The sequence below is a fragment of the Halichoeres trimaculatus genome, unplaced genomic scaffold, assembly GCF_033239565.1.
Source record: "Halichoeres trimaculatus isolate MK-OKI-2021-1 unplaced genomic scaffold, fHalTri1.1 fHalTri1_scaffold_8, whole genome shotgun sequence".
Lineage (NCBI taxonomy): Eukaryota > Metazoa > Chordata > Actinopteri > Labriformes > Labridae > Halichoeres > Halichoeres trimaculatus.
Window position 1 is genome coordinate 24,191,760 of NW_027437186.1, and position 24,465 is coordinate 24,216,224.

Below are 24,465 nucleotides of genomic sequence, written 5' to 3' on the forward strand. Positions count from 1 at the left end.
GAGTCCCGAGGGGAGTATTCACAGAGGACTGAGTGGGAGGGACTGAGAGTCTGTGGCTTCTCTCTGGCTCAGTGAAACATTAACCCACAGTAAATCCTTTTTGTTCAGGATCAGGAATCAAACATCTCCATACGGCTGAAAATCAAACAAGTCTTTGTGCGAACAACATGACGAGGTAAAAAAGCCAACCATCCCACTGAGCTCCTCAGCAGCCGAGAATCAAAGAAGTAGCCCGGGGCTCTCAAAACATTGGTAATATCCATATTCATAATGGAGATAGCTGAGGTGATAAAGACTCCATCGCTCAGCTCCAGCACTCACTGTGTCAACACTTCCATAACTGCTAGCAATGAGTCGGTAATACACCACTTTTCACCACACATGAGTGATGAGACCCAGGATGACAGCTCACCTCGTTTAGCTCTCCGTACAGCAACAAGTACATAACTGCCTTTGTGTGACAAGCAAGAGCCAGTGTGTACGCAGCAACTATGTCAACGTCCACTGCTCATTCGAATCAATGTGAAGTGCAGCCTCTCACTTAACAGTGTGGTTTAGGAGTCAAATGGTTCCATGGATATCTGCCAGGTTTCCCTGTTTTGGACTCCTGCCAGTATTTATGCAGGCAAAGAGGCTGTTAGCTGCATGAAAGCTGTGTATGCAGGCAGTTTAAACCTGGACTCCAAGGATACACCTAAGGCGTACAAAATCAAGGTTAGGGCCTCCTATTGTTAAACACTGGTATGCAAATCAAAAATAGATGGCTTGCTGAAAAGGCTTACACTTGAAGGAAAGGTGTCTTGTTAAAAAAGCTTCTTTATGATGTACTCTGTTCTAGCTGCTGTTTAAACTAAACTAATTTTGAAATAAATCCTTGAGGTCTCATTTTGCCTATTAAAACTTTTGAAACAAATATTATATTAAAACATAAGATGACAAAGTTTTGCATTGTGAGGTGAATGCATGTTGAAGTAATACCCCAATCATCTGAACAGCTTGTTTAAAAGCTCATACAAGGTTTCAACAAGAGTCACATGAGAGCTGCTCAATTTGTGACATCACAAGTTAGTGAAACTTTTTAAAGAAGACAGATCCGTCATTGAAAATAGATAAATATGGCTTTGACAAGCAGTGCTTTGCCGCTGAGTTGAAACGTATATATATATATATATATATATATATATATATATATATATCCTTTTTATTGGACTACTAGGGGCATTAATCACCGATAGCTGTAGTGTAGCAGATTAAAACCAACCCTCTGTTTCATGTGTCTATGATGACCATGTAAGTGCTTCTTTAGAGCCAGTGTTTGGTTCATCTTTCTGAGCTGCTTTTCAAATGTGGCAACATGACAGACTTCATGGAAAAGACCTGACCTTACTGTGTGTACAAAGGGCTCATTCAAAGCTATTTAAAAAAAAGCAGTTCTCTTTACACTTCATTTGAATATTCTTTACATTAAAGAAACTGAGGTACTCAAAAGTACACACTGGTACTTAAATAATCTAAAACTCAAATCAAGAAAACCTGAGAACATAAAAACGAGTAATCAATCAGGGCTGTACATATTCCTTTGGAGTACAAAAAACTCTCTATAGCTATTAATTAAGGGGTACAATGGCAAGAGCAATAGTTATGGTATACTTAAAAGGAGCTTTTTCACCTCTTTGATTTCAGTAAAACAAAGTATGAAAGGCTCAAGTACATCTTAAAGAGAAACCAATGAAACAAAGCAGGGCTCTGAGACCAAACACTCCACAAGCAGGTCAAAGTCCAGGGAGATCCAGGGTACTTGTGGCTAGCTGCTACTAACAAAACAGCTCATAATACACCAAGGACCCCACGCCTCACTACAGGGCTGCCCAGCTAGAACCCCAGGGGCCCAGTCTGAGCCCAGCAGCACTACTTTGCCAAACAGCATCAGAAAGCTTGTGAAACATGCTGTTAAACTTTATCTGCATCATAACCATAGTGATGAAACACTGCAGATGTCAAAATTCCACAAAAAAAAACAGATTTCCCAGAGGGTATTGTTTTTAACAAAAGAAGCCTATTCTTTCTGCACATGTTGAGATCATCTCTGAGCTGCCATAAAAAAGAAAGTGATCATTTAGTCAGAAAAAACCTCAGACTCCACATAATCAGCTAATAAAATGAGCTGATGCACCTTCCAGAGCTATTAGAAGTAGCACTCAGACAGCGTGCCTGCATACTGAAAGTGTACATACTGCACTGCTCCAGACTGAAACATCCTATTAGCCTGCACATTCACAGAGCCATTAGCATTTAAATATGCAGGAGCTGTGCTCCTTTCAAAATGCCATTTTTACTCTGCTGCAAGGAGAGTTCTTCAGTTGTCATAAACAACTTTTTTTTTTTTTTTTTTTTTTTTTATTCAAGGACCTTTTCAAATGTCAGGGCCAATCAAACACAACACGACAGGTCTCTGGGTGGGAAAAAAAACAGCTCAGAGGGCAGAGAAGAAGAGCGGACTTATCATGCATATTCATGTGGTTGGAAGGTTCAATGACTGCCGTCTCGGAGAATTGTGAGCACAGGCAAAACAGTTTGTGTGGTAAGAGACAGCTGAAAAAAAAGGTAAGCTTTTAACTCTTTCTCCCCCCTCACCATTTCCAAATGTCAATGTCACAGCCCAACAATGGGCAAAGCTGTGTGTGCCCACAAGTTGCTCCCTAAACACCAACTCCCACTTTTCATTTTCCCCCTCTTTCTCACCGTCAGCACATTTGGACAGAAAAGTTTTCTCTGCGAAGTGGTGCTCAGCAGAATGGCAAACAAACAGAGCCATCTCTCCGCTGGCCAGGGCACACTTCAGCATTTTAGACATCTCTTTCACTTTACAGCTTGCCTCACATCAGCAGGATGGATCCTCCTGACACAAGTCTATGTCAGCTGGACTGGAAAAGGGGCTCTGGCGAAACACAATGGAACCCTTCCTCCTCCTTCTTCTCCTTTTGCCTCCTCCTTCCTGAGACGCTGACAGGAGAGAGTGAACAGGAAGGAAGAAATTGAAAGAAGGAAATATAACACAATACATACATGCCCGTGCGTTCAGTCTGTGTGTGTAATCCCTCTTTAAGAAACTTAACCAGCTCGGACAGACAAATCTGAACACCCTACTGGTATCTCCATCTCTATCTGTCTCCCTTTTTTTCTCCTACACTTCCTGCCTCTCTTCATTTGCCCGTCTCTTCTCTCTGGCTACAGCAAAGCGGAGTCAACCAGAAGGGACATCATTAGCTGTCAGCATTAAAAACCAGAGTAGCAGCTCTAGTAACAGCAACACTAACAGCAGCAACAGCAGCAGAGTCAATTCCATAACAATGCTCACAGAAAGCTTCTCCTCGGCCCCAGCGAGAGGAACAGGCAGTCAGGACAGCCTGCTGCGTGCAGATGGTGCTTTGTCTCTGCTAGTTCCTGCAAAAAGTGACACGCAGACACAAGCACAAGCACACATGATGTTCATGCACACACAGAGTTGGAAGATGGAGCCGCTATTCATTCCTTAATCCTCTGTGGTTTGCATGAAAGTTAACGGCAGCTCTGGCTACGCCAATTGAAAGAGGGGAGATGAGTGGGAGAAGATCAAGTTCTTTGTTTTTTTTTTCATTCTGGCAAACATACACACACTGTTCCTAGTAGAAAGATAGTGTTTTACATCTCTTTTAGACCTCCAAACTATCCAGCTTCACCCCAACTCACACATCTATCTCTAGCATCAGGTTCATGCATGCAGTTGAGAGCAATTTAGATGAAAATGGCTGGGTATTAAGGAAGCGCAGGGACTCCAAGTGTGATGGTTTACACCAGGTGGGAGGCTATTAGACAGCCAGCTCCCCCGGTCATAAATACAGGATACAGTAAACATCCTCCAATGGACCCCCACTGCTGCCCCTGCAACCATATAATGAGTTAATAATTTAGAGAAATGCTCATTATAGTGTCCACGACATACTGTACACACACTAGAAGCTACAGTCATTTAGCTCTATGAGTGGCTCTGTTTACAGCACACTTGCACAGGTGTACTAATTACAATAACAGCTCTGATCTGGTTCAAGTGTCCCAATAAGACCCTGCTTACACCATCATGTGTTGTGTGAAAACTTGGCCGAGGCTTTTAACATGACTCAAGCTTTTATTCTGTTGTAAGTCTTCTTGTTCATCAACAATGGTTTTAGATTTAGATCTTAAATATAACATAGTTGTCTGTGTGTTGCTGGGGTTTTTTATTGACAAGCTCCTAGAAATCAATGTTGCCTACTTTATGAATCAAGCTGGTTTATTGATTGATTGATTTTGTTCTTTTAGTTACTGCCTACATCACTCCTGCTTGAGTGTCAAATGGCTTTGTACTGTTATACAGGATGTCCCTGAAGTCTCTTTACAATCTAAAAACCTGTATTACGAAATCAAATGAACAGACAAATATGTGGAAATTGTGACAAAATGAGGTGTAGATGTTGAGTTTTTTAACTAATTTTATAGAACTAATTTTGAAGGAGAATGCTGAAATGCTTGTTTAACAATGTTTCCTCAAATGTTCTTAGTCATCTATTCCTGCCTTCCTCCCTTTATCAGACACTTTCACTGTCATCTTCGTAAATTTCTTGTGCCATACACAAATTGATGGACGCAATTGAGGATCTCTTCCATACATAGTTCTGTAGCAGAGTGTGCATATCCAAGTTTGTTTCACTAAACCATGACACACATTGTGTCTTTTTTGAGTAATAGCAATTTTTTAGGGGTTCATTTAACAGTGCCTCATTTATCAACAGGATACCTGAAATACACAAATGCAATATGATCAAAAACGTTGATCAATACTTAGTGTATAGAAGAAATGTGATTAAGATATCTCATCAGTTTATATGCTTGTAGAAATATATATGAATTAGATTTCCAAATGTTGAGAGTTATCTTATTTTTCTTTAAGAATTGTCATGCCCTGATGCTTTTATGATAAAAAAAAAAACTGCATTTGTTGTTTGTAAACTATTTCATGGTAAAGTCATCCTCACTGATGTCTCGTGATGCTTTAATTTTTACTTTAGGGTAGGCAGTCACTTTAACACCACAGACAAGAATGTTTTTGACTAATTGATACACAGTTCAGTATCAAGCTTTTAACTCATTTGCTATATTTTGTTAAAAAGTATCTTGCACCAGTTTTTCATATTTTTTCTACATTAGTTGGTTTTAATTGCCCAGCTGCACAAACAAAGGCGGGAGACTTTACTGCATGATAGAGGACTTCTGGTCAGGATTTTTAAACTGTATCATTATGAATGAATAATCCAACAAATACCTGACCAGTATTTGAAAAGCCACTGGCTACGTAATTTCTCTACCTGTTGTTTGATTTTTATAAACTTTAGCTCAAAGAGTTCTCCAAAAAGCTTAATGTGTTTACATGTAGACAAACAATTACCAGGTGAATGATGCAGCAGCAGAAAAAAAGCCAACAGTGGAAATTCTATTGTTTATCACTTTGAATTCAATGGTTAAAATTTGGCACCAAAGTGTGGATATGATTCTCCAGTTTTTATGTTTGATTAACTCAATTAAAAACCTTGGACTGCAATTTGCTTGTTTTCTGGTCAGCATGCCAGCTGAACCTCTTAAATACATAATTTGGGATTGGCAGAGCTTACAAACAAGCTTGTTGGATGCCAATGTGGCAAGCTACATAGGGGCTCTGAGAGTTTGAAAAATGACTTCTTGCAACACTTAAGAAAACACAACTTAGGAAGTATTTATTTCTCCAAGCAGTAAACTATGTCAAGGGTGGAGACGGAGGAGTAAAAAGAAGTGTCCCGTATCTCTTTGCGCAAAACTGCCTTATCAGTGAGGAGAATCAGACACCTGCTGCTGTCCACATCCGCTCTCTCAAAACTATCCTTCACAACCACAAACATAAACAGCCGACTCAGACGCTACAAAGCAAGTCTAAACAAGCAAGGAGCAGGTGCAGGACGTTTTCCAATCACACCAAACACACAGAAGATTTTAAATGTGTGCTCATTGAGATACGACTGTTATCAGACAGCATTAGATACACAACAACAGTTGCTGAAAGAGTAACTCGACTAAGACTGTTCCCTCATAAACTGAGAAACACTCTGAAGCACACAGTTCCCCATTTACAAACCGCGATAAAACTTCACAGAGCAGTCTTTGTTTTCAGCTTCAAAGCTTTAATGCAATCTAAGAATTAAGACTTTTGAAACACTACTTTAAACCATCCAATCCAAAAACGTAACATGCACTTGGGCTGAAAATGAAGAAAATGACATAACTGAGAATTTCCAAGAAAAAGATGATCTGCAGACACGTCAAAGACCTGTGGTGTAAATCCGTAATCTTCCTTGCTGCTGTGTCATTTCAGGAGGCAGTATGTCTAAGTGACATCAGGCTGTGCGTTTTTCGGCCTCTCTGCAGATGGCACAGTGTAATTTCACACCCATTACCTCCTCTCCACAATGCATAGCACAATCACATGACAGTAAAACCCTCTCAAACCTACTCCTCCTGGGAGCTCTTAGAAGACGTTAGCGGCCCGGCCATTATGGGAATTCTCAGAAGAGTTCACAAGAGCTATTTCAGCAGCGTTCAAATTACTGTGTTAAATGGAGTATTAGGCTCTGAGAATATGATTAACCAATTGTAATTACTTTGCTTCTGTGACTTCAAAACAAGTCGGCAATGCACTACTCAGATTCTTTCAGTTGTTTTGTGTCTTGCAAATGGTGTTAACAAAAAGAACACAAAAGGAAAGCGGTCCCTGAGAATAAGTGAGCAAAGAGAAGCATGGTGAGAAACAGCACCTGTGCTTTCAAAACCCATCATCTCTCCCTGCATCGGTGAACTCACTCCCCTGCTCACTTCTCGCAACTATCCAGCGTGTCATAACACAGCAGAAACACACAAATGAGTCCCTACACAAGCTTGTTGCACAGCAGATCAGCCATGTACAACAGTACCTTCTACAAGTACAAATCATGCTCGTAATCACAGCACACTGACTCGAGCAGTCACCAGGGAATATCTGTTGAGGCAAATGAGACTCCTGATTTCCAATACAAACATATGCATCAACAATGATAGCCTCTACCATCGAGCACAAGCCGTACTGTACGATATCATAAATATTAAAGCGTTCAGTTTCTGCATTTTCTTGGCATTTTCATCCACAGTGAGAAATCAAAAGGCCTGATAGGAACTGCCATGTACAATGTGTTGCAGCCTGTGATGCGTTTGCCTTTAGAGGCCTGCTTTCATATCTAAACACATGCAAGCAACAAAGACACGGGGAGAAGTTCAACCCCCCAGGGGGAGTTGGTGGTAGGAGATGAGAGAAGAAGAAGCAAACAAGAAGGGCGGTGTTGCAGGTGGGAAAAGGGGGAGTCTGAGAAAAAAATAAAAACTAAAAAGTAACCCTTTTAGTCATGATATCAGGTTTATTCTAGGGGCTCAAAGCAGACCCCTTGAGATGATCAGATATCCCAATAAACATGGCGTTTCAGGGTGCGGGCCATGGCCTCATATCCTTTCACAAAGGCCTTTTCTCTGCGGGCAAGCTCCACTCAAAGTTCCCCTGCCTGTTGTGACAATGCCCAAGGGGGGAGAGCAGATGTCCGTTGCCAGCAGCACATCTGCATACAGCCTCAATCCCCACCCCTTCACTGGCCAGACAATGGAGCCGCCCTCCTCCTCCTCTACTTGCAGCTTTCCTCAAAATGCAGTAAAAAAAAAAATAAATAAAAGAAAGAAAGAAGAAGAGGGAGAGAGTTGCCCTTCTGAGAAGCAATTCCCCTTCTGCCTGTCAAAACTGTGAAAGGGAAGGATTATCCCCCTGTCTGAAAATGTGCAGGTGCTAATGTGGAAGCCTGATTGGATCACTAATTAAGCACTCATTAATTAGTAGGCTTCAGATGACAAGTGTAGTTTATGTTGGGTTGTTTGGTAGTATGATGGCAAAAAAAAAAAGAAGAAAGAGAAAAAAAAGAGAAGTGCACAGAAAAAGCATGTGCTCCAAACTTTTCATCAAACTATTTTCACACAAAGCTACAAAAAGAAATGTATTTTGTAGATATCAATTTACTGAAACAATAATCATAACTGATGTTTACTGCATCTTAAATGTGATTGCCTTAATATGACTCTGCTCATAAGTAACTTCATACAAATCTGATCCCATATCTCTGAGGGTCTAAGTGGAGTATCGGCTAATGTCTACTCCCACCCTTCTTGTCCCTCCTTGCTGATGGCGCAGGGACACATGGACAGCGGCTCGAGTACAGCTTTTAAACTACACCACGGTGGAGCACACACTCAAACAATTTTACCACCTTTTGCAATAATCTTGAATCCTACCTCGACTGGATGTTTACTGAGAGTTCAAACGTCGGCTTTTGGGGCTCCAGAAATAGCATCGCAGGCTACGCATTTCAAATTCGCTTGTTATCTCGGATTTAGATAATGATCCACCTTTAGATGACATAAAAACTTAATCCTGAACGCAACGGGACAATCTCCGGTGCTGGGAAACGGTGCCGGGTATCGGTTTGTACGGGGGAAGTAGCCGCAGCTCTCGGTGTGTCTGGTTATCCTGCTGTTTACTTATACGCTTCATAAACACTCCTATTCTTTTCCTCCTGCCAGAATTGAGAGGTGTGTATCAGTTTGCTTTTCCTTTTTTTCTCTCGCTTTTTGAGTGAGGCGGAGCCTTTGCCCACTTCTCCCTCTCACACACACACGCACACACATACATACACACACGCACGCGCATACAGATACACAAACGCGCGCGCGCACACTGAACAGAGGAGAGACACTTTGAGATTTGACGGAAGGAATTTTCGAGAAAGACATTATGTTTATATCTTTCATTTTGGTCGGGTTGTCTCTTAGCATTTGTGTGGAAATCTTGGCCACTCTTATGAAATGGAGTCTAAAAAATGTAGGGGGTATTGTCATACGACTATAAGGCTATATAGCCTTCATATGAAAAGTTTACATTTGGGTTTAGGAATCATCTGTAACCGACCTTACTCTCTACTTCTTCATATGCACAGTTGCCCAGTTAAGACTACTCTAAAAAAAAATGTCAAGAAAATCCTTTCTGTCAAACTCAGCTAGGCTAACATTACAAATGCTCAACATAACATGCATCACAAAGCCTACAGTGTTTTAGAAATTTCACTAATGCTAGCTAATGTAATATTAGATACTGTCATTTAGACAACTTAGATGACCGTTTCAGTAATGTGTAAAAAAAAAAAAAAAAAATTGGCTATAATGTAAATGGCCAAAACATTAAAAACAATCCTTCTAGTTGAAGCTGGACAACCTAGGTAATGATGCCTTTTCTTATAGAACCAACCACATGGTTGTTTCCTGTTAAACAACTGTTCTGTTTATATAAATATTATATATTTAGCACTTCAAACTCAACTGCAAGCCACTTAAGCTAAAGTCAGCCTGTACCTTGAGTTGCATGATAAAAACTGTGGAAATTACAGTTATTCTCCCCCTCTGTGCACCATACCTACTCTCTTAACTGAGGTTTAAATCTTTCAAATCTAAACTGTCTGAAATGTAAACATTATTCTATCAGATGTAAGACCTTCATTATTTAACAATAAGTAGTCAGTACAAAGTGTTATATTAAGTCCAAGGAAATTGAACAAATTGATTTTAAACCAATTCTAGTTCCTTCTCTGCTCTCTTTTTCTGAACCTCATTAGAGAGGTTTTTGTTTATGAAAGTATCTGAATCCCTGAGCATTTTACAGGGTAGTTCCTGTATGTCAAGATGCCATTATAATTGACTACCTTTTGGGAAACTAATAAAGGCTTGAATGAGTGACAGATGTCGTCTAGTCTTTGCAGTTTTAAGGAGAGGGTATTTAAACCTTTGGGAAAACTGGTCACTAACTTTAAAAGGAATGAATAGAAAACTAAATACAAAAAGATGCCTACTGTTACAAATATTCAAAAATTTCTATTAGGCTTGTTGTCGTCATAACATGCAGAGATTGTGCTTGTGTTGTAGGGACTTGAAGTGGACTTTTAAAGACCCACACACAGTCCTGATTCAGATTTATACAAAACAGAGGGACTCGGTGCCAAACTGCATGTTTACTTGCTCTAAAGCCACAGATGCACATAGCAACAACTGCAGCTGTGCCCTGGTGTCATGCCTAAAACATGCAATCTATATTCTACCCTTGTAATTCACACAGTAGTGCTGGCCAGATGGCAGAAAACATCTTTGGATTGCCCGGTTACTTGAGTCCCTGAATACTTTTCCAGCAAATTCCAGCAAATTGTAGTCTTTGAATGGAGCTTTCAACAAGGAAAACAGGATGACTATTAATGACAGAAGAATCATTAACATATCTTCTTTTCTATCTTGTCACAGCTTCTGTACTTGTACCCTGTGTGTGTGGTCCCGGGCCTGGGGGTTCTTGGCCCAGTCAATCGCATCTTTCCCTGTGGTCATTTTATCATCAGCACAATGTAACTACCGGGCATGAACCCAACTCTCCAAAGACCAACACCAGCCAACAGGGGACACCAACTGAAGCATATGTTTGCAGCGGCAGTCGAGGGAATGGCTGACAGGCGGAGGAGGAGACAGAGAAATCCCTGCTGAGGTTGTGGCTTAAAACTGTGTTTCAAGTAAAAAAGCAGCAAACGCAAAGCCTCTTATACCACTACCCAACCTATTTATCAAAATTACAGGAGGAACGAAGTGAGTGTTGCAGAAGAGATGTAAACATAAGGCAGACTGTTTTTTTTTTTACTAGTTTAAAGATCATGCTGTTGTGTTTGCACTGGTTCAGTTAAAACAACATATATTAGGTAAAAACACATCCTGTTGAAAGCTTCCCATTTTGTCAAGCCCAGCCCACCAACATATGAATCTGAAACCACAAAATGAACTGAAACTACTTCAAATATTTCTTACAAACTGGATACTCTTTCCCCAATGTTTTTTGTTTACATACGAGCTGTTGGAGGATGACAGTAAATGCACACACACCTCTAATCTGTTCACTGTACACCGGGTATTTGAGCGGATCAGTAGTGTGCGACTGCATATTTCTGCAGAGAGACATTATTTCTTCCCTCAATTCCTCCTGGCAGAGATCTGAGTGTTTGACCTTTTTAAAATGCAAAGCGATTCTTCTACTCCAGAGAGTGAACGGCAGGCTCATGATTGTGCCACTAAATTTGAGGGACTTAATGCAGTAACTCACACAGAGGGAGAGCTGTTCTGCACCTGCTGAAGTCGAGACTTGGTTACGGGGATACAATAACATCTCTGAGGGTTATGTTAATCTTTAAAGACGGGTTATTCTTATGCTGCTCCACTCTTTTTTACCTCATTTGAATGAATATTTCACTGCAACCTTGAATCAGTCTGTCGTGCTTGAATCATCTTATTGCATAGCATTTTCTCTCACTTGCTCCTGCACATGCTCTTAAGCATACTATCAAAATAAACTGATTAATCCTTATTCACTTGAAGCATGTGGCTTGTCAAATAATCAATTTAATTTCAAAATAACCTTGGATATATCACTATAGATTGCCAAGCTACCTCTTCTGGGACCTCACTTGTGATTTGAAATTAGTATTACACATCATTTCATGTCTTTCCTTCTTATAATAAAGGAAGTTCAGCTAATTTAACTTACTTATGATGATCAGCGGCTAAAAAACTGAGATCCTGTTAAATTGAGAATTTAACGACTTACGACACACAGTTCATGTGGGATATTCTAATGAGCAGCTCATGGGAGTGTAATTTACATTTGATAACAGTGTTTTCCATTGTACTGCATGTACCTCCTCCGCTCAGTGTGAATACAGAATTCTTTTAACTTTGCGGTTTAGATGGCGTAATATGATCCAAACAAAGCCACGCAATGATACCTTTATGACCACACTCACATCTAATTACATTCCAGCATATAAAGGACTTTGACACATTCACTGTAGCCTTTAAAGGACATTCATAGGCTTGTATTTATGTGTCCAATGGAATGCAAATGAGGTAGATTTATCCCTTTAACTGGAGAATAAGTGTGAAAACAGTTAATTAGACGTGTTCAGTCTCTGGATGTTTTTGCTTTTTTATGCAGGAAATGAAAAAATGTGTGTTTATGGGAGATGTGTATGCAGTTTTCAAGGCTGATCACAAAAGCTCTACGTGCAGTATGTAATGGGGCTGAAAACTAGAAGTTGTGGCGTTACATCTAAAACAAAAAAATGAAAGAAATCAAAATAAGCAAAAGTGTCACTTTGTTTTAGTTGCACTTGTCTTTTCCAATTAAAGAGCTTTGTCAAAAGTGTTTTAAACTTCACTTTTGGACACATTAACATTATGTTTTAGATACAACACCCTCTTTGTCAATTGCAAATGACAGCATGAAGAAAAAGAGTTTGTATGATGTGTGGTCCGGCTCTTGCTCTGTAAAGTGAAATAGATTTATCTTTTCTTCCTAATGAGATTAAAATACTGTGATGCTCTGGTTATGAAGGATGAGACTGGGCGAAACTAAGAGGTGGAGCTTCTTAAGGAGTGATGAAATACTTGGTAATCTTGTGCAAATGTGGCAAGCCGTACTGAGCCAATAGTTTGACAGCTAAACTAAGAAGTGTGCGAAGTGTGAGGAGGACGGTGGTGTCTGTTCTTATTGTCCAGTGACACCTCCATTTATGCAGCTTCACTCCATAACTCTATAGAAAACACAAGATAAAGAATCATAACACCAGCGTGATATGACAGAATTTTTTTTTACTTTTAGTCACAAGGCAAATTAATCACGGCTACAGGCTAAAAAACAGACACAAAATCTGCAAAACAATTTTCTTCTCATAAACTTTGCATGATAAATCCATCCATCCTTGTTTGAACTGTTTCCTTATTCTCTCTCGGGTGGGATACTCGAACAGACTGCTGCTTGTAGGTCTTTGTTTAGCACCAGCCTAATGTAATTATACTCACCACCTACACACAAATTAGCATGCAAACTGTGTCGGAGGTTTGAAAAACACAGAGAGGAATGTGATTTAGGGCAAGGATAGGTCTGATCTTCTGAGGCAGTGTTTCTGCAGTGCCCTGCTCCCTCAGCGCCACGATGCCAGGCTGACAGACATTGCAGCATGCAGGCCTGACTCCATTTAAAAACACATGTGCAGTGCAAAAGACTCACTAAAATACACTTACAGAGCTTCGTGTGGCTGAGCTTTAGCATGGGAGCTCTTATCTGCGTTGAACAAACTCCTCGAGTGATGTGGAATGTTCTCAGGATGTTATCTTGTCCTCTGTGGAAATGAGATAGCAGGCCACCTTTATCACTGCTCTCAGACTCTGGAGGGCCCCTGACCATTACTGGAACAAGGACCACTAGGCTGCCAGGGGACACAAACCAACTGACTCCCTGAAAAAAGAGAAACTTCCAGGGAATTATAAGAACTGCAAGTGCAATGACTGACAGGAGATTAGCAGTGGTTTTATATTTCGACAGTTTTAACCGAGGTTGGTCTCGAAGGCAGATCTGGACTGCTCATTTGTTATTTGAAACAGAATACTTGAACAAAACAAAATAATAACTCAGAGGAAAAGTCATACAGTGAGCCTTGACACCTTATTAAAAAGCATATATAAAGAGAGAGAGAAAAAAATAAAGGGACTGGGGGAATTAGAAATAATTGGCAGAAGAATAAACAGAAAGATAAAAATGTTGAAATGTATATTTTAACTGCTGCATCTCCATGGCAACTCTCTTTTCAAGTTACATCCTTAATGAATAGGTAATGGACAAAACACAAGATGCACAGCTTCACAACATCAGACGAGATGCCAAAACTGACATAAGGAAAAAAAGATGATTTTGTTTGAGTAAAAGTTTATATTCTGTTGACACTACGGAGGATGTCATAATAATACAGCAGAAAACACATACACACAGAAACAAGCAAATAAAATGTACTATGGCAACACAAATCTTCCTTGTGCTGCTGTCATTTTGACTGTCTGGCAAATCCACCTCTTGTTTTCAAAGCATTTTTCCCTCTAACAGGTGCAAAACCTCTCAACACTACACATCAAAGAGACACATGCACCTGCGAATAAATCACAGCGAACGGTAAGAATCCAGACTAGGGCCACCAAACACCAAAGAGGTAGGATTCAAAGTGTCTGATTTAATATTCATGAAGTGCAGGGCTTTGGTGGTTGAACGCTTGTTTACTGAGATGTGTCTTTTGTCCTTGGGAGAAGGTTTGATATTCCAACCAAGTGACTCTATTTACATATGCCTGTGGTTTTACCTTTACATGGTATAACGTGTATTTTGAGTTTGCACATGCAGTATAATGATTGGTGTAACATTCCAGTATGTTTTAAAATATTTCTCATTACCTTTGCAAGTGCTGGATGCTATTCTGAATGCAGTGGTAATTTGTCCCTGCCAGCCACTGGAAAACAACTAAAAACATGTTAAAATCTAAATGGCCACAGAGGGGGTCACACATAGAATCAAAAACATCAGTATTCATGGAGGAATAAGGTTGTTTTGTTTATTGATCAAAAAATATCTGGCTTACAATCAAAGCTCAATGGATGATTGGATGGTCATTAAATATGGCAATCACCATACCGTTACTCCTGACTCCAACTGACTTCTGGTTTGGAAAATTGCCAAGACATTGAGCTGTGGCAGGCCAACAGGATTTTCTAAGTGAGAGTGGGCCACCTAGAAAACTGCTACAATGCCTCCTGTCTTTAAAAAAAAAAAAAAAAACACACACACACACAAGTTATGTCCAGTGATGCATGTAGGCACAAAACTTAGCACCCCTCTGTATAGATTTTACAATAAAGAAATTCTGAAAAAAAAAAAAGTCAAGTTAAATGTTTTATACAGACTTTAATTGGAATTCCTTGGCTTTTCGAGCCAGCCCCAAGCAGATCCTTGGTTCTGGCTCTCGCCGTCTTCAGCACCGGAGGTTCCAGAAAATATTAATAACCTGATGCCAAAACTACCTATTTCAATCAAAGTAAAAGCACAAAGATATGCTCCAATACTTTAAATAATGAAACTTTTTGATTATTAAGTAATATAATATCTTCCCTCAACAAAGCAGAAATAAAAAAATGGCTAAATTTTCAAACACTAAGTTACAAAGTATTACGATTAAAATAACGTTGGGGCAGCTGCTCCAAAAATGTGTCTCACAGCTCTGTTTCACTTCATTAAAACAATACAAAATACATCATCTTTTAAGAGTGAAATATTTCTTACACAGTTAGCCCTGTGGGTCAGCTAATTACTCAAGCTGAAAGTAAAGGTTGTGAGAAAAACCCATCTCCCCAGTGGGTACTTAAAGGAAGAAAGCAGCTGGTCAGAGCATACTCTGGAGAAATTATCAGTTATTGGAGAAAGTGGTTGGGGACACTCCTCTCTAAAGTGTCTTTTCTCAGAGCAGTGTTCTCTGTCATTTGCTCCTACGCTTTTTTTTCCTTGTACAGACAGGACACACATTATATATCTTCATCCCCAGGAGTGAACACACACCCCAGGAATTTCTTTCCTATACTCAAGTCCAGTGTGTCAACTTGATGTGCATCAATTATAAAATCGTGATTTTCTTCCCATATATTTCCCCTCAAGGATATGCACCATATACATTTTAAAAGCTGTTCTTTGTCATTGAATCTTTGCACAACCTGGTTGTAGACACCTCAGTGAATCCACAGGCCAAATGATGACTCATAAAGGACTTGCTGCCCTCTGTTGTCAAAATCGTGAACTACATTAGTTAGCTCATGTTAGGGTTCCGTGTAAATGATTGAACTTGTAGTCGAGAGTTTGAAATGAATACATTGTATTTAGTTTGGTTATTCTCAAGTTTCCTACTTCCCTAGACCCATATTCCAGGTAATTTGAATTTGAGAGCCGTAAAACTAAAGATAACCAAATTTAAACTTCTAGGACAAGAGATGTTACTTCAACTTTGAGTGTTGTCAACATGAGCTAACTAATGTATTTCACTTTGCCTCAATGCAAAATTAGCAAGCAGCGATAAGCATGGGGTCATTGCTAGGTTCCCACAACTCTATGTTCCCACATCACAAAGATATTTTTTCTACTAAAAATTAAGCCTTATGATCCTACAGCCCTATGTGCCCACATTTCTAGGACATTGTCAAAATAAAGTCCTATGTTCCTACATTTCCTCTCAATTTAAGCTCTATATCCCCCATAAGATTTTTTAAAGTACTCTATAGTAAATGAATAAATAAATGAGTGAGTAGTTTTCTTTCAATTAGCTGCAGAAATCATCACAATCCCAATCATAACAAGAAAAACAACAGGGACAGACTGAATAGGGGAATTTCTGAAGCAGAGCTTAAGGATGCTGTACCCTTGTTTTCATTTCCTTAAGTCAAACAAAATCAGATAAATACAAATACTAGTACGGTTTATGCTTCATATACACACAAACATATATACATACAAACATATGTACATACATGCATACATGCACATACTAATTTTGGAAAGACATCTTGGAAATGTGGAAACAGAGCTGTGGGAACAAAGGTACACTTCTGTTAGGAGCATAAAAGCTATTCACATAGCAGCTACTAACTTTTACGACTAATATATTAGCTTTCTTTGTAATATTAGCAAATCTTTTACAAAAGTAGGATTGTGTGTACTCACATTTTTACAATACATAAGGTACACTGTACTTGTTACAAGTTGTACTATTTGAGCAGTTTAAAAGGCAGCCTATCACTAGTGGTCTACAGAGTTTTCTTGAGAGTAGCAAAGAAAATTTGCTGATATACTGACTTAAATTTTTTAAACTATAAACAAGCCTGTGCTGGGGTATCAATTTTAAAGGCACTGTGGGCATCTATCGGATATGGGTGAGTGAAAAAAAGGGAAATATTTAAATCAGTAGGTGTGAAGCTTGATCCAAAGTTTTTGAACATTGCTTCATAAACTGTTTTGTTTTGAACTCCTGTCCTTTCCTTTTCAGTGCACTATCTAATCATTTTACATGCACATAACAACATGTTAATAAATACATTTTAATACTCCTGAAAATAAAGATTCTATATTATCTTTGATTCTCTGATGCACTCAAATAAGGACAGATTTCTATTGAGGTATGCTATCTTCTCTGTAGTACATTGACTGATTACCCAGTACAGTACACTTGACAGCCCAAAGTCATAAGACCTTGTTTAGCTGTCTAGTTTATAAATTGAAATACCACAGTTCTCACCAAATGCAAAATGCTTATTTATTTCTTTATCCACCTTCCAAGTTCACCTGATCCGTCATGATTTATTTCCTTTCACTGATGTTTTACAAAGCATCAATTGAAAGAGGATCTTAGAGCTTGGACCGTGCTGAGCAGTTGGTCTCTCCCAACACTTGCAGTGTCTCTGAAGAACACGAATCATGCCTCCCAAACCACATATAAGGCTCCTCTGCCTGTGCTAGTGCTGCCTCTGCAGACTTCTGCTTGTGGTTTTTGGGGAACCGTTTATACCTGGTTGGACCATGATCCCCCTGCTTCTCCATAAAGTCTGTCTTATAAATAGTGGTGCTCTTTTTAGTGTCTTTAGTGCTGCTGTCAGACACATCATGGCACAGGCAGAAGTGAGAGTTGGTCTCTTTGCGATCATCAGGGCACTTCCTGCGTCCCACACCCTAAAACACAAATATGGCAGGAAAACAATTTTATTTCAAAGCAATGTGGTACATGTGACAATCTCTTAATGTCCTGAATTCGATGTGTACTTACTTTAGAGAAAACACAGATGTTGTCTTTTAATGCAAGCTTATTGTCATGGTCTGAGTGAGGAAATGCTCTTGATTCCTGTAGAGAAACTCATATTGGTAAGACATCTACAACTGAAAACTGTAACATAAGATACATTAAGGAGGCCTTCTTCATTTCAGTCGTGGTTGAATTCTTTACAAATCATGGCTGTAACTACACAGTCAGAAACAGGTCACACTAAACAATAGATGATCTACTTTGCATACTCACTTGCTGAGTTTTCCATTTAGGAAAGCGCTCCAAGTTGAAAGCCTGAGGCAGTGCTGATTTAACCTGACTCAGCATGATGCCAGTGCTTGTACAAGTCTCACGATTCTGCGGCACATTTTCTGGTAGAGCTGAATGAGCAAACTGAGGAGAAAAAAAAGCTGATTACAAGGCCTGATTGGAACTCCTTGATTCTTAAAGATCTGACATGATGCACAAGCACAAGTCTCACCCATTTGCCATCATTGCTTGTTGAAGACCGTTTTCCACCTTTTACCATCGCAATGGTTTAAGAGGTAGAGTGGAGTACACTTCACACACTGTCCAACTTAACAACTAATGCAAACACAGGTCACCATAGCAACATGCATCAGACAGCCTGAAATGTGATCTCAACTTGGCAGAGATGGTGAACTAGAACTCTGACATTTGGAGAAAAACAGATTCCAGACAAACTGATCTTTGAACTGAAAAAGACTAATCAAAGTTTTGTTTAGTCAAAATTATAGCAGGTAATCTTAGTGTCATAGTCTGGCATTTGTTACATCAAGAGTGACATTTAATTAACAAGCTCCAACTGGTATGATATAAAGTGTTTCTAACATGGAAATGACTACTATCCAGTGCGTTTTCCCAAAAGTTAACTTAAAAATGACTTTATTTTAACACCAATCTTACATAGAAAAAACATAAACACTACTTCAACACATTAACATATTAATCCAATGCAGAGATTCCAAGTGGGCATGTTAACAATCAAATCTGATTTAAAATGTGTTTGAAAGCAACATGTAATATCATGAGTTTTTTTTCCATTTCAAATTTAAATCTGATCTACAACATGATTTTTTTATTAACTCTCTGTGCAAATGAAAAGTTAAAAGTTGAAATAGTTAAAAACACATTTTGTAAATCTGACTGTCCAGCGACACAATGAACTTGAAAGGATATGAAACGTGTGGGCAGATATTTTAGTAGTTTAGCACCTTGAACAGCTTGTTAAAAACCTCTGTGGGGGAAGCTGATTAGGACAAAGTCCTGAAATAAGCTGGAGTGTGACTGATTGTACTGGAGAAAGAGGTGGCTGAAGCCAAAGCAGCAAGTATAAAATAAAGCACTTGGCAGGAACTTATTCCAAACAACAAGGATAGAGGATCTTCAAACAATTTGGGGCAATTTAAAAAAAAAAACAGGAACATTTGTCATAACACTTCAAGTTATCAGGTTTGCTACTCAGCCACCATTCTGGTGTCTCATTTGAGCAATTAGTTCTTTAACTACAAGCACAGAGGAAATGGACAAAGAGGTAATCCTTGTGCTAAGAGCTCACATATCCAGAATCCCATGGGTACATTTAGACTCGCGTCACAGTTGAAACTTGCTCGCTGTCTGAGTGCACTTGTTGAATCTCTGCTGTACTGTTGATCCCTGCAGACAAAAGGAAAACGTTAAACATGTTTTCATGACTTTTAACACCTCTGTGAAGGAGTTAAAAACCATTACTTTAATACTGATTTGAGCATCTTGATCTTCTTTGGTTCTTGACAGGAGTAGTCAGGATCAATGAAAAACTGATGTCAAAGCTTCTTTTTTTTAATATCCTGCATAAGGATGAGTCTTCTAAAAGACTGAGCATCAAAAATCAATATTTTTTGTTAGTAGTAACTAGATTTGATCTGTAGTTGCAAGTTTCAAAACTTCACTTTTTTTAATTTTGGCAATTTTGACTCCAATACAAAATGCCTTGACTGAAGAAAAAAAGATTAGCCAACACTACACCAGCTTTTTGGGACAGAAGTGACCAGAGAGGCAAACACTAGGTCTTTAAAGCTGTGCAGTCTGTGCCTATGGCTTAATAAATGACTGCAAACAAGCTGGTTTGTTTTAAAAGAGCATGAGAGGAATGGCAGAAAATAACTTAAAAGGATTTGTTTTGCAATTGTTACACCTCAAACACAATAGATACATCTGCAATCTCTATTGCGCTGCGCCTTGACTGCATGTGTTAACTCACACTGGCTCTGTGTTCAGTCCAGCAAGCTGCATGGCTGACAGACAGCCGGAGTCACAGACCGAGGTATTCCCACACTTCCCTGTTGACTCCTGCTCTGGCTCCGCTCATAAAGTCTGTTTATTACTGTAGTCATGCTAAATACGAACTAATTTTGACATGGTCTGTTTTATTTTGAAAGTCACTGGTTGTTTTTAGGTAGTTCTGGTCACTACTTCCTGTCCCGCTCGATCTCCCCTGCACTGAAGTTTTTGCGTCACAGCTCTGCGTCTGTCGAAAATAGAATCGCACTCTATCAGTGCCTTTTAACCACAAGTTAAGGCCAATACAAAGCCTTTTTGCTGGAAAGGTCAACACCAGTACAGTTGAGATTAATTCAGCAATTAATCATGCTAATGTTTAATTACTCATGGGAAAAACTGGTGCATGGGCTTCTTGGACCACCTACTGTAGCCTCCTTCAATTTTTTCATTAACCTTTGACCTTTACAGTCCTTGCAAATATCAAAACTACTGACCACAATCTTTAAACAACACTTGCTTTTGTGTGTTTTACAGTTACTCTGATTGATTATCACTTCACTGGTTGGCTGAGGGATAAACTGTGATGTGGTAATGGTTTGGCCTCATTAACAAGACTCTTTTGATTAAAGATGATCTTGATAATACCATATGTTTGCACTCTGCATTATGTGTGATATTATTATGCTTACAGTGAATAGCTGTAGGAAGCATTTCTGTTTGACCACTCCAAGTGTTCGTCCCCACATACTCTTTTCCAATTTCGATGCGGAGTTGCTTCTTCAGCTGTTTTGCCAGACGTTGCCACCTGGGGAAACACAGCAAGCAAGTTCTATAATATGTCAATGTTTTAGCTCAACTGCTTGTACAAGTGATTCCTCGAATGACTCCCTGATTATAATCCATATTCTTGTGTTTTGTTGACTGTTCTTTGTCTGTTTTGTGTTTTCCATCTGTAACTTTGTATTGCTGCCTCTCTTGGCCAGTTCTCCCTGGATAAAGAGGTTTTAATCTCAATGGGACCAACCAGGTTAAATAAAGGTTGATAAAATAATTTTAAAAAATAGCTTCAAGAACCTGATTGTATGGGTAAAACATTGTTTAAAGTAAAGCTGAAGTTATGATGGAGTTTTGTGTGACATGCAACCAACTCTCACCTTTCCTGTGTGTCATTGTACTTATTCAGTCGATCTGCCTCCACCCTCTTCTCCTCCATCCATCGTTGTAAGAGTTCTTCTTTCTCTCTCCGAGCCTGTGCCAGTGCTTTTTTAAGTCCTCTCACCTCTGCTTGTAGATCTGCCAACTCTTTGGACTGACACTCTATGGTGTGCTGTAATTCTGAAAGAGTTGCCCTTTGGCTGTTACTTCTTCTAGCCAGAGTAAGAGCCTCTTGGCGGTATAAAGACACGCTGAAAAAAAACAGATAAAGAACTCAATTGATTAAACAGTCAAACTTTAAGACATTGGACCGCAGGTCACAAGTCTATTCAAAGACAACCAAAGTAGGGAGCACCGTTACAAAAAAATAACCCCCAAATCACTGATACTTTATTTCTAATTTCACATCTCTCATCCTTCCCAGGGACAAAAAAAAGTCTTCATTGTAAAAACAAAAATCAACATTTTTAGAGTCCTTTAGGCCTTTATTAAAATATTTATATATGGGTATGTTTTTTATTTCCTAAAGAAAAAAAAATCTTGCATTAAACCAATTGGAGCTTGCTAGCCCGACATTTTTAAACTGATGAGACACAATAGATAAACATACACAGATCAGCTGTAACAGTCTGGTCAACTGCAATCTGATGCAATAGCTACAGCATTAATTAAAAATAGACAGTATCACTGTTGTCACATTACATCAAATATGTGTTTTCGAGAACAAAATAATACAGTTAACCTGGTGAATAAATGACTTTGCTCAAGTCTAGAAAAGACCCCTTTATCTGAGGATAACATAAGTAGACTAATGAGGGCAAACGGCAACCAAAAAGTATCAAATCAAATACAGCCAATCCATATTTTTTCAGAAAAATAAACCCCCAATTATTTTCATAAATGGGACTTTTGCCTAATGCTAACTTATCCCTTTGGCTAAAATTCAGCTTTTTCAGGTGGAGCAAAGAGAATTTATAGGGAGCTATATTTTAACTTGAATTACCGTGCCTGCCTGTACTGCAGTTCAGCTTCTTTCAGATACAAGACGGTGGTCAGGTCTGAGACAGTCTGAGACAACTGGGAAAACAAATAACAATATAGGGTCATCACAAAATGCTGTTAACAAGAAATGAGATATAATTCTGGAATGTTTAAAGCATCTACAGATGTCTGATAATGTGGAGGTTTTCAGACTGATCTTCACTCAGTGTCAGAGGAGGCCTGGTAGAACAAAAGTGACAAATATTGCACTAGTTGTAGCTTTAGCAATAAAAAAAATATGTAGTTTTGGAAATTTTTGCTGTTTTTCAACTGACAATGCTGTAGGACGGATCTTGATCTAGGTATGTGCTAGACTCAAGTTTCTGCAAACAACAGGCGGCTACTTTTCTTCTCTCTTTTTTTTTTAGTTTAAACAGCTTCAAATAATCATAATCCTCTGAGCATGCAGGAACTGGGAAAAGACCAAGGTGGAGTTCAATTCCAAGAACAGTCTGAGAGGAAATTAATGGTCTCAATAAGTTTTCCTCCTTTCACATGTTTGTGCAAAAGCTGCTTCTCTGAACTCCTTGACAGATTCTTCTCAGTGGTGTGAGGTTGACACTGTGCCATCTATCAATGATTTTGTCCTAATTCAACTCACCTTCTCTTGCATGTGTTCACTTTCTTTAAGCTGAAGCTGAAGTAGTCTGGAGTCTTTTCCCACATCCAACCCACTTCGTCCTAAACTGTTGGATAAAACCAGAGAAAAGTTTTACAGAGTCAGATTCTGCTATGCCTGTTTACTGATATCGTGCAGCTCTCACCTCTTACACAGAACATCATCCAAAATTTGTTTTCGAATTTCATATCGCTCTTCCAACTGAGACACTGAAATAAAACAGACAAGAATTCCGAAGACTGAGACAGTCAAAAGTCAACCATTACAAAGGCTAAATGACGACAGAAATGATCTTACAGCACGTGAAAACGCCGGCGTATGGGATTTTCTCTACTTTGTCTCTCCTTTGCAGACTTGTGCGCACGTGATTCCTCCAGCTTGACATTATAGTAAACACGGATTCGACTGGTGCCTGAAATCCACTTGTCCCACCGTGTGGTCTGTATTCCTCTCGCACGTGTGGAGAAGTGGTGGTTGATGAAATGCACGTCAACACGCTCTCATCAGTGGAAGAATGACTAGTCTGAAGAAAAATTTTGCAGCTCCTCCCTGGTTTTGTGGTCAGTCAGCTGTTATGCGTACCTTCGACCTGATTCCAGGCATGGGACCCGAAGGCGCCCCCTATTTGAAATCTATTTCAAATTATATGAGATGTATAATTCTGGTCATTACATTCATATTTTTTTCCTATCATGTCATTTTAACTTTGCAATTTACCTGAAGTACTTATTCACAGACCACTTCGCTCTGATCACGTTGCTTCTCTTTGAAGTCACTCACCCATCCCCTCCCATTCTGACACCACCACCCCGATTTATTCAGTGGGAGAGCAAGCTGCCTGAACAGCAAGCTTTGAAAAGTTGCCAGAGTTTATTTCCTTTCTTTCTTTTTATTTATTTTAGCTCGATTGAGTATTAGCAGCACGTTATAGCCACGAGTGAATGGATGTCTCAAACACCAACAAGAGTAGTTTAATGAAGCTTCTCTTTTAAGAGAACAAGGTATTTCACCAAACACACATTAAATTATTACAGCATAAACTGTTAAGCAAATAGTATGGAAGCCTATATCCCCAGCCACCATATATTGAAAGATGATGTGAGTTTGCGACTATTTCACAACATAATATTTTCAAACGCTAGTGTGTTATTCTTATACTATTTATAAGTATACTATTTATAAGTTAGCCTTTCTGAACACTGCATTGTCATATAAAGTTAATCTTTGAGGGGTAGAAAACTTACTCGCACATGAGTAAGCTTCAAAATAAAATACACCAGAACAAACTAGAGCCGAAGACTGCAGAGCGTACTCCAACATTCTAGAAAGATGCCTCTAAAAGTACTTCCGGTTTTCCTTTTTTTTCTCTAAATTGGTCACAGAACGTAGATAACCTCTTTGACATATGCTTATCTCTGCTCAAAAAACGATTCACACTTTATAATATCTTTGTTTTTTTAAAGGATATCATAAAATAGAAAAGACGATTTGAGCGTT

General features: G+C 39.1%; 3 protein-coding genes across 5 annotated transcripts in view; all 3 read right to left on the reverse strand.

Annotated features, from left to right (window-relative positions):
* LOC141794951 (C-terminal-binding protein 2-like) overlaps positions 1-8,765 on the reverse strand; it is a 76,893-nt gene extending 68,128 nt beyond the window's left edge. The window contains exons 1-2 of one of the 3 annotated variants that reach the window (XM_074675625.1): positions 8,407-8,765; positions 2,881-3,003 (exon numbers count right to left, since the gene is read on the reverse strand). The gene's annotated coding sequence lies outside the window, so the exon portion shown is untranslated. Of the gene's footprint in view, positions 1-2,875; positions 3,004-8,406 lie in introns of all 3 variants that reach the window. The other 2 variants (XM_074675623.1, XM_074675622.1) reach the window with 2 other exon arrangements.
* Positions 8,766-16,900: 8,135 nt separating this feature from the next.
* tex36 (testis expressed 36) lies at positions 16,901-18,495 on the reverse strand. Its single transcript, XM_074676402.1, has 4 exons — positions 18,352-18,495; positions 18,123-18,263; positions 17,874-17,948; positions 16,901-17,779 (listed from the first exon to the last, which is right to left on the reverse strand). Exons 1-4 carry the CDS (start codon positions 18,397-18,399, stop codon positions 17,459-17,461), a joined length of 585 nt encoding a protein of 194 aa, XP_074532503.1. The 5' UTR covers positions 18,400-18,495; the 3' UTR covers positions 16,901-17,458.
* Positions 18,496-18,779: 284 nt separating this feature from the next.
* On the reverse strand, positions 18,780-23,774 carry LOC141795277 (autophagy-related protein 16). The gene is made up of 8 exons (XM_074676105.1): positions 23,686-23,774; positions 23,266-23,600; positions 23,114-23,177; positions 22,951-23,035; positions 22,312-22,385; positions 21,308-21,559; positions 20,843-20,958; positions 18,780-19,547 (listed from the first exon to the last, which is right to left on the reverse strand). The coding sequence occupies exons 2-8, from the start codon at positions 23,351-23,353 to the stop codon at positions 19,474-19,476; spliced, it is 753 nt and encodes a 250-aa protein (XP_074532206.1). The 5' UTR covers positions 23,354-23,600; positions 23,686-23,774; the 3' UTR covers positions 18,780-19,473.
* Positions 23,775-24,465: the final 691 nt, after the last annotated feature.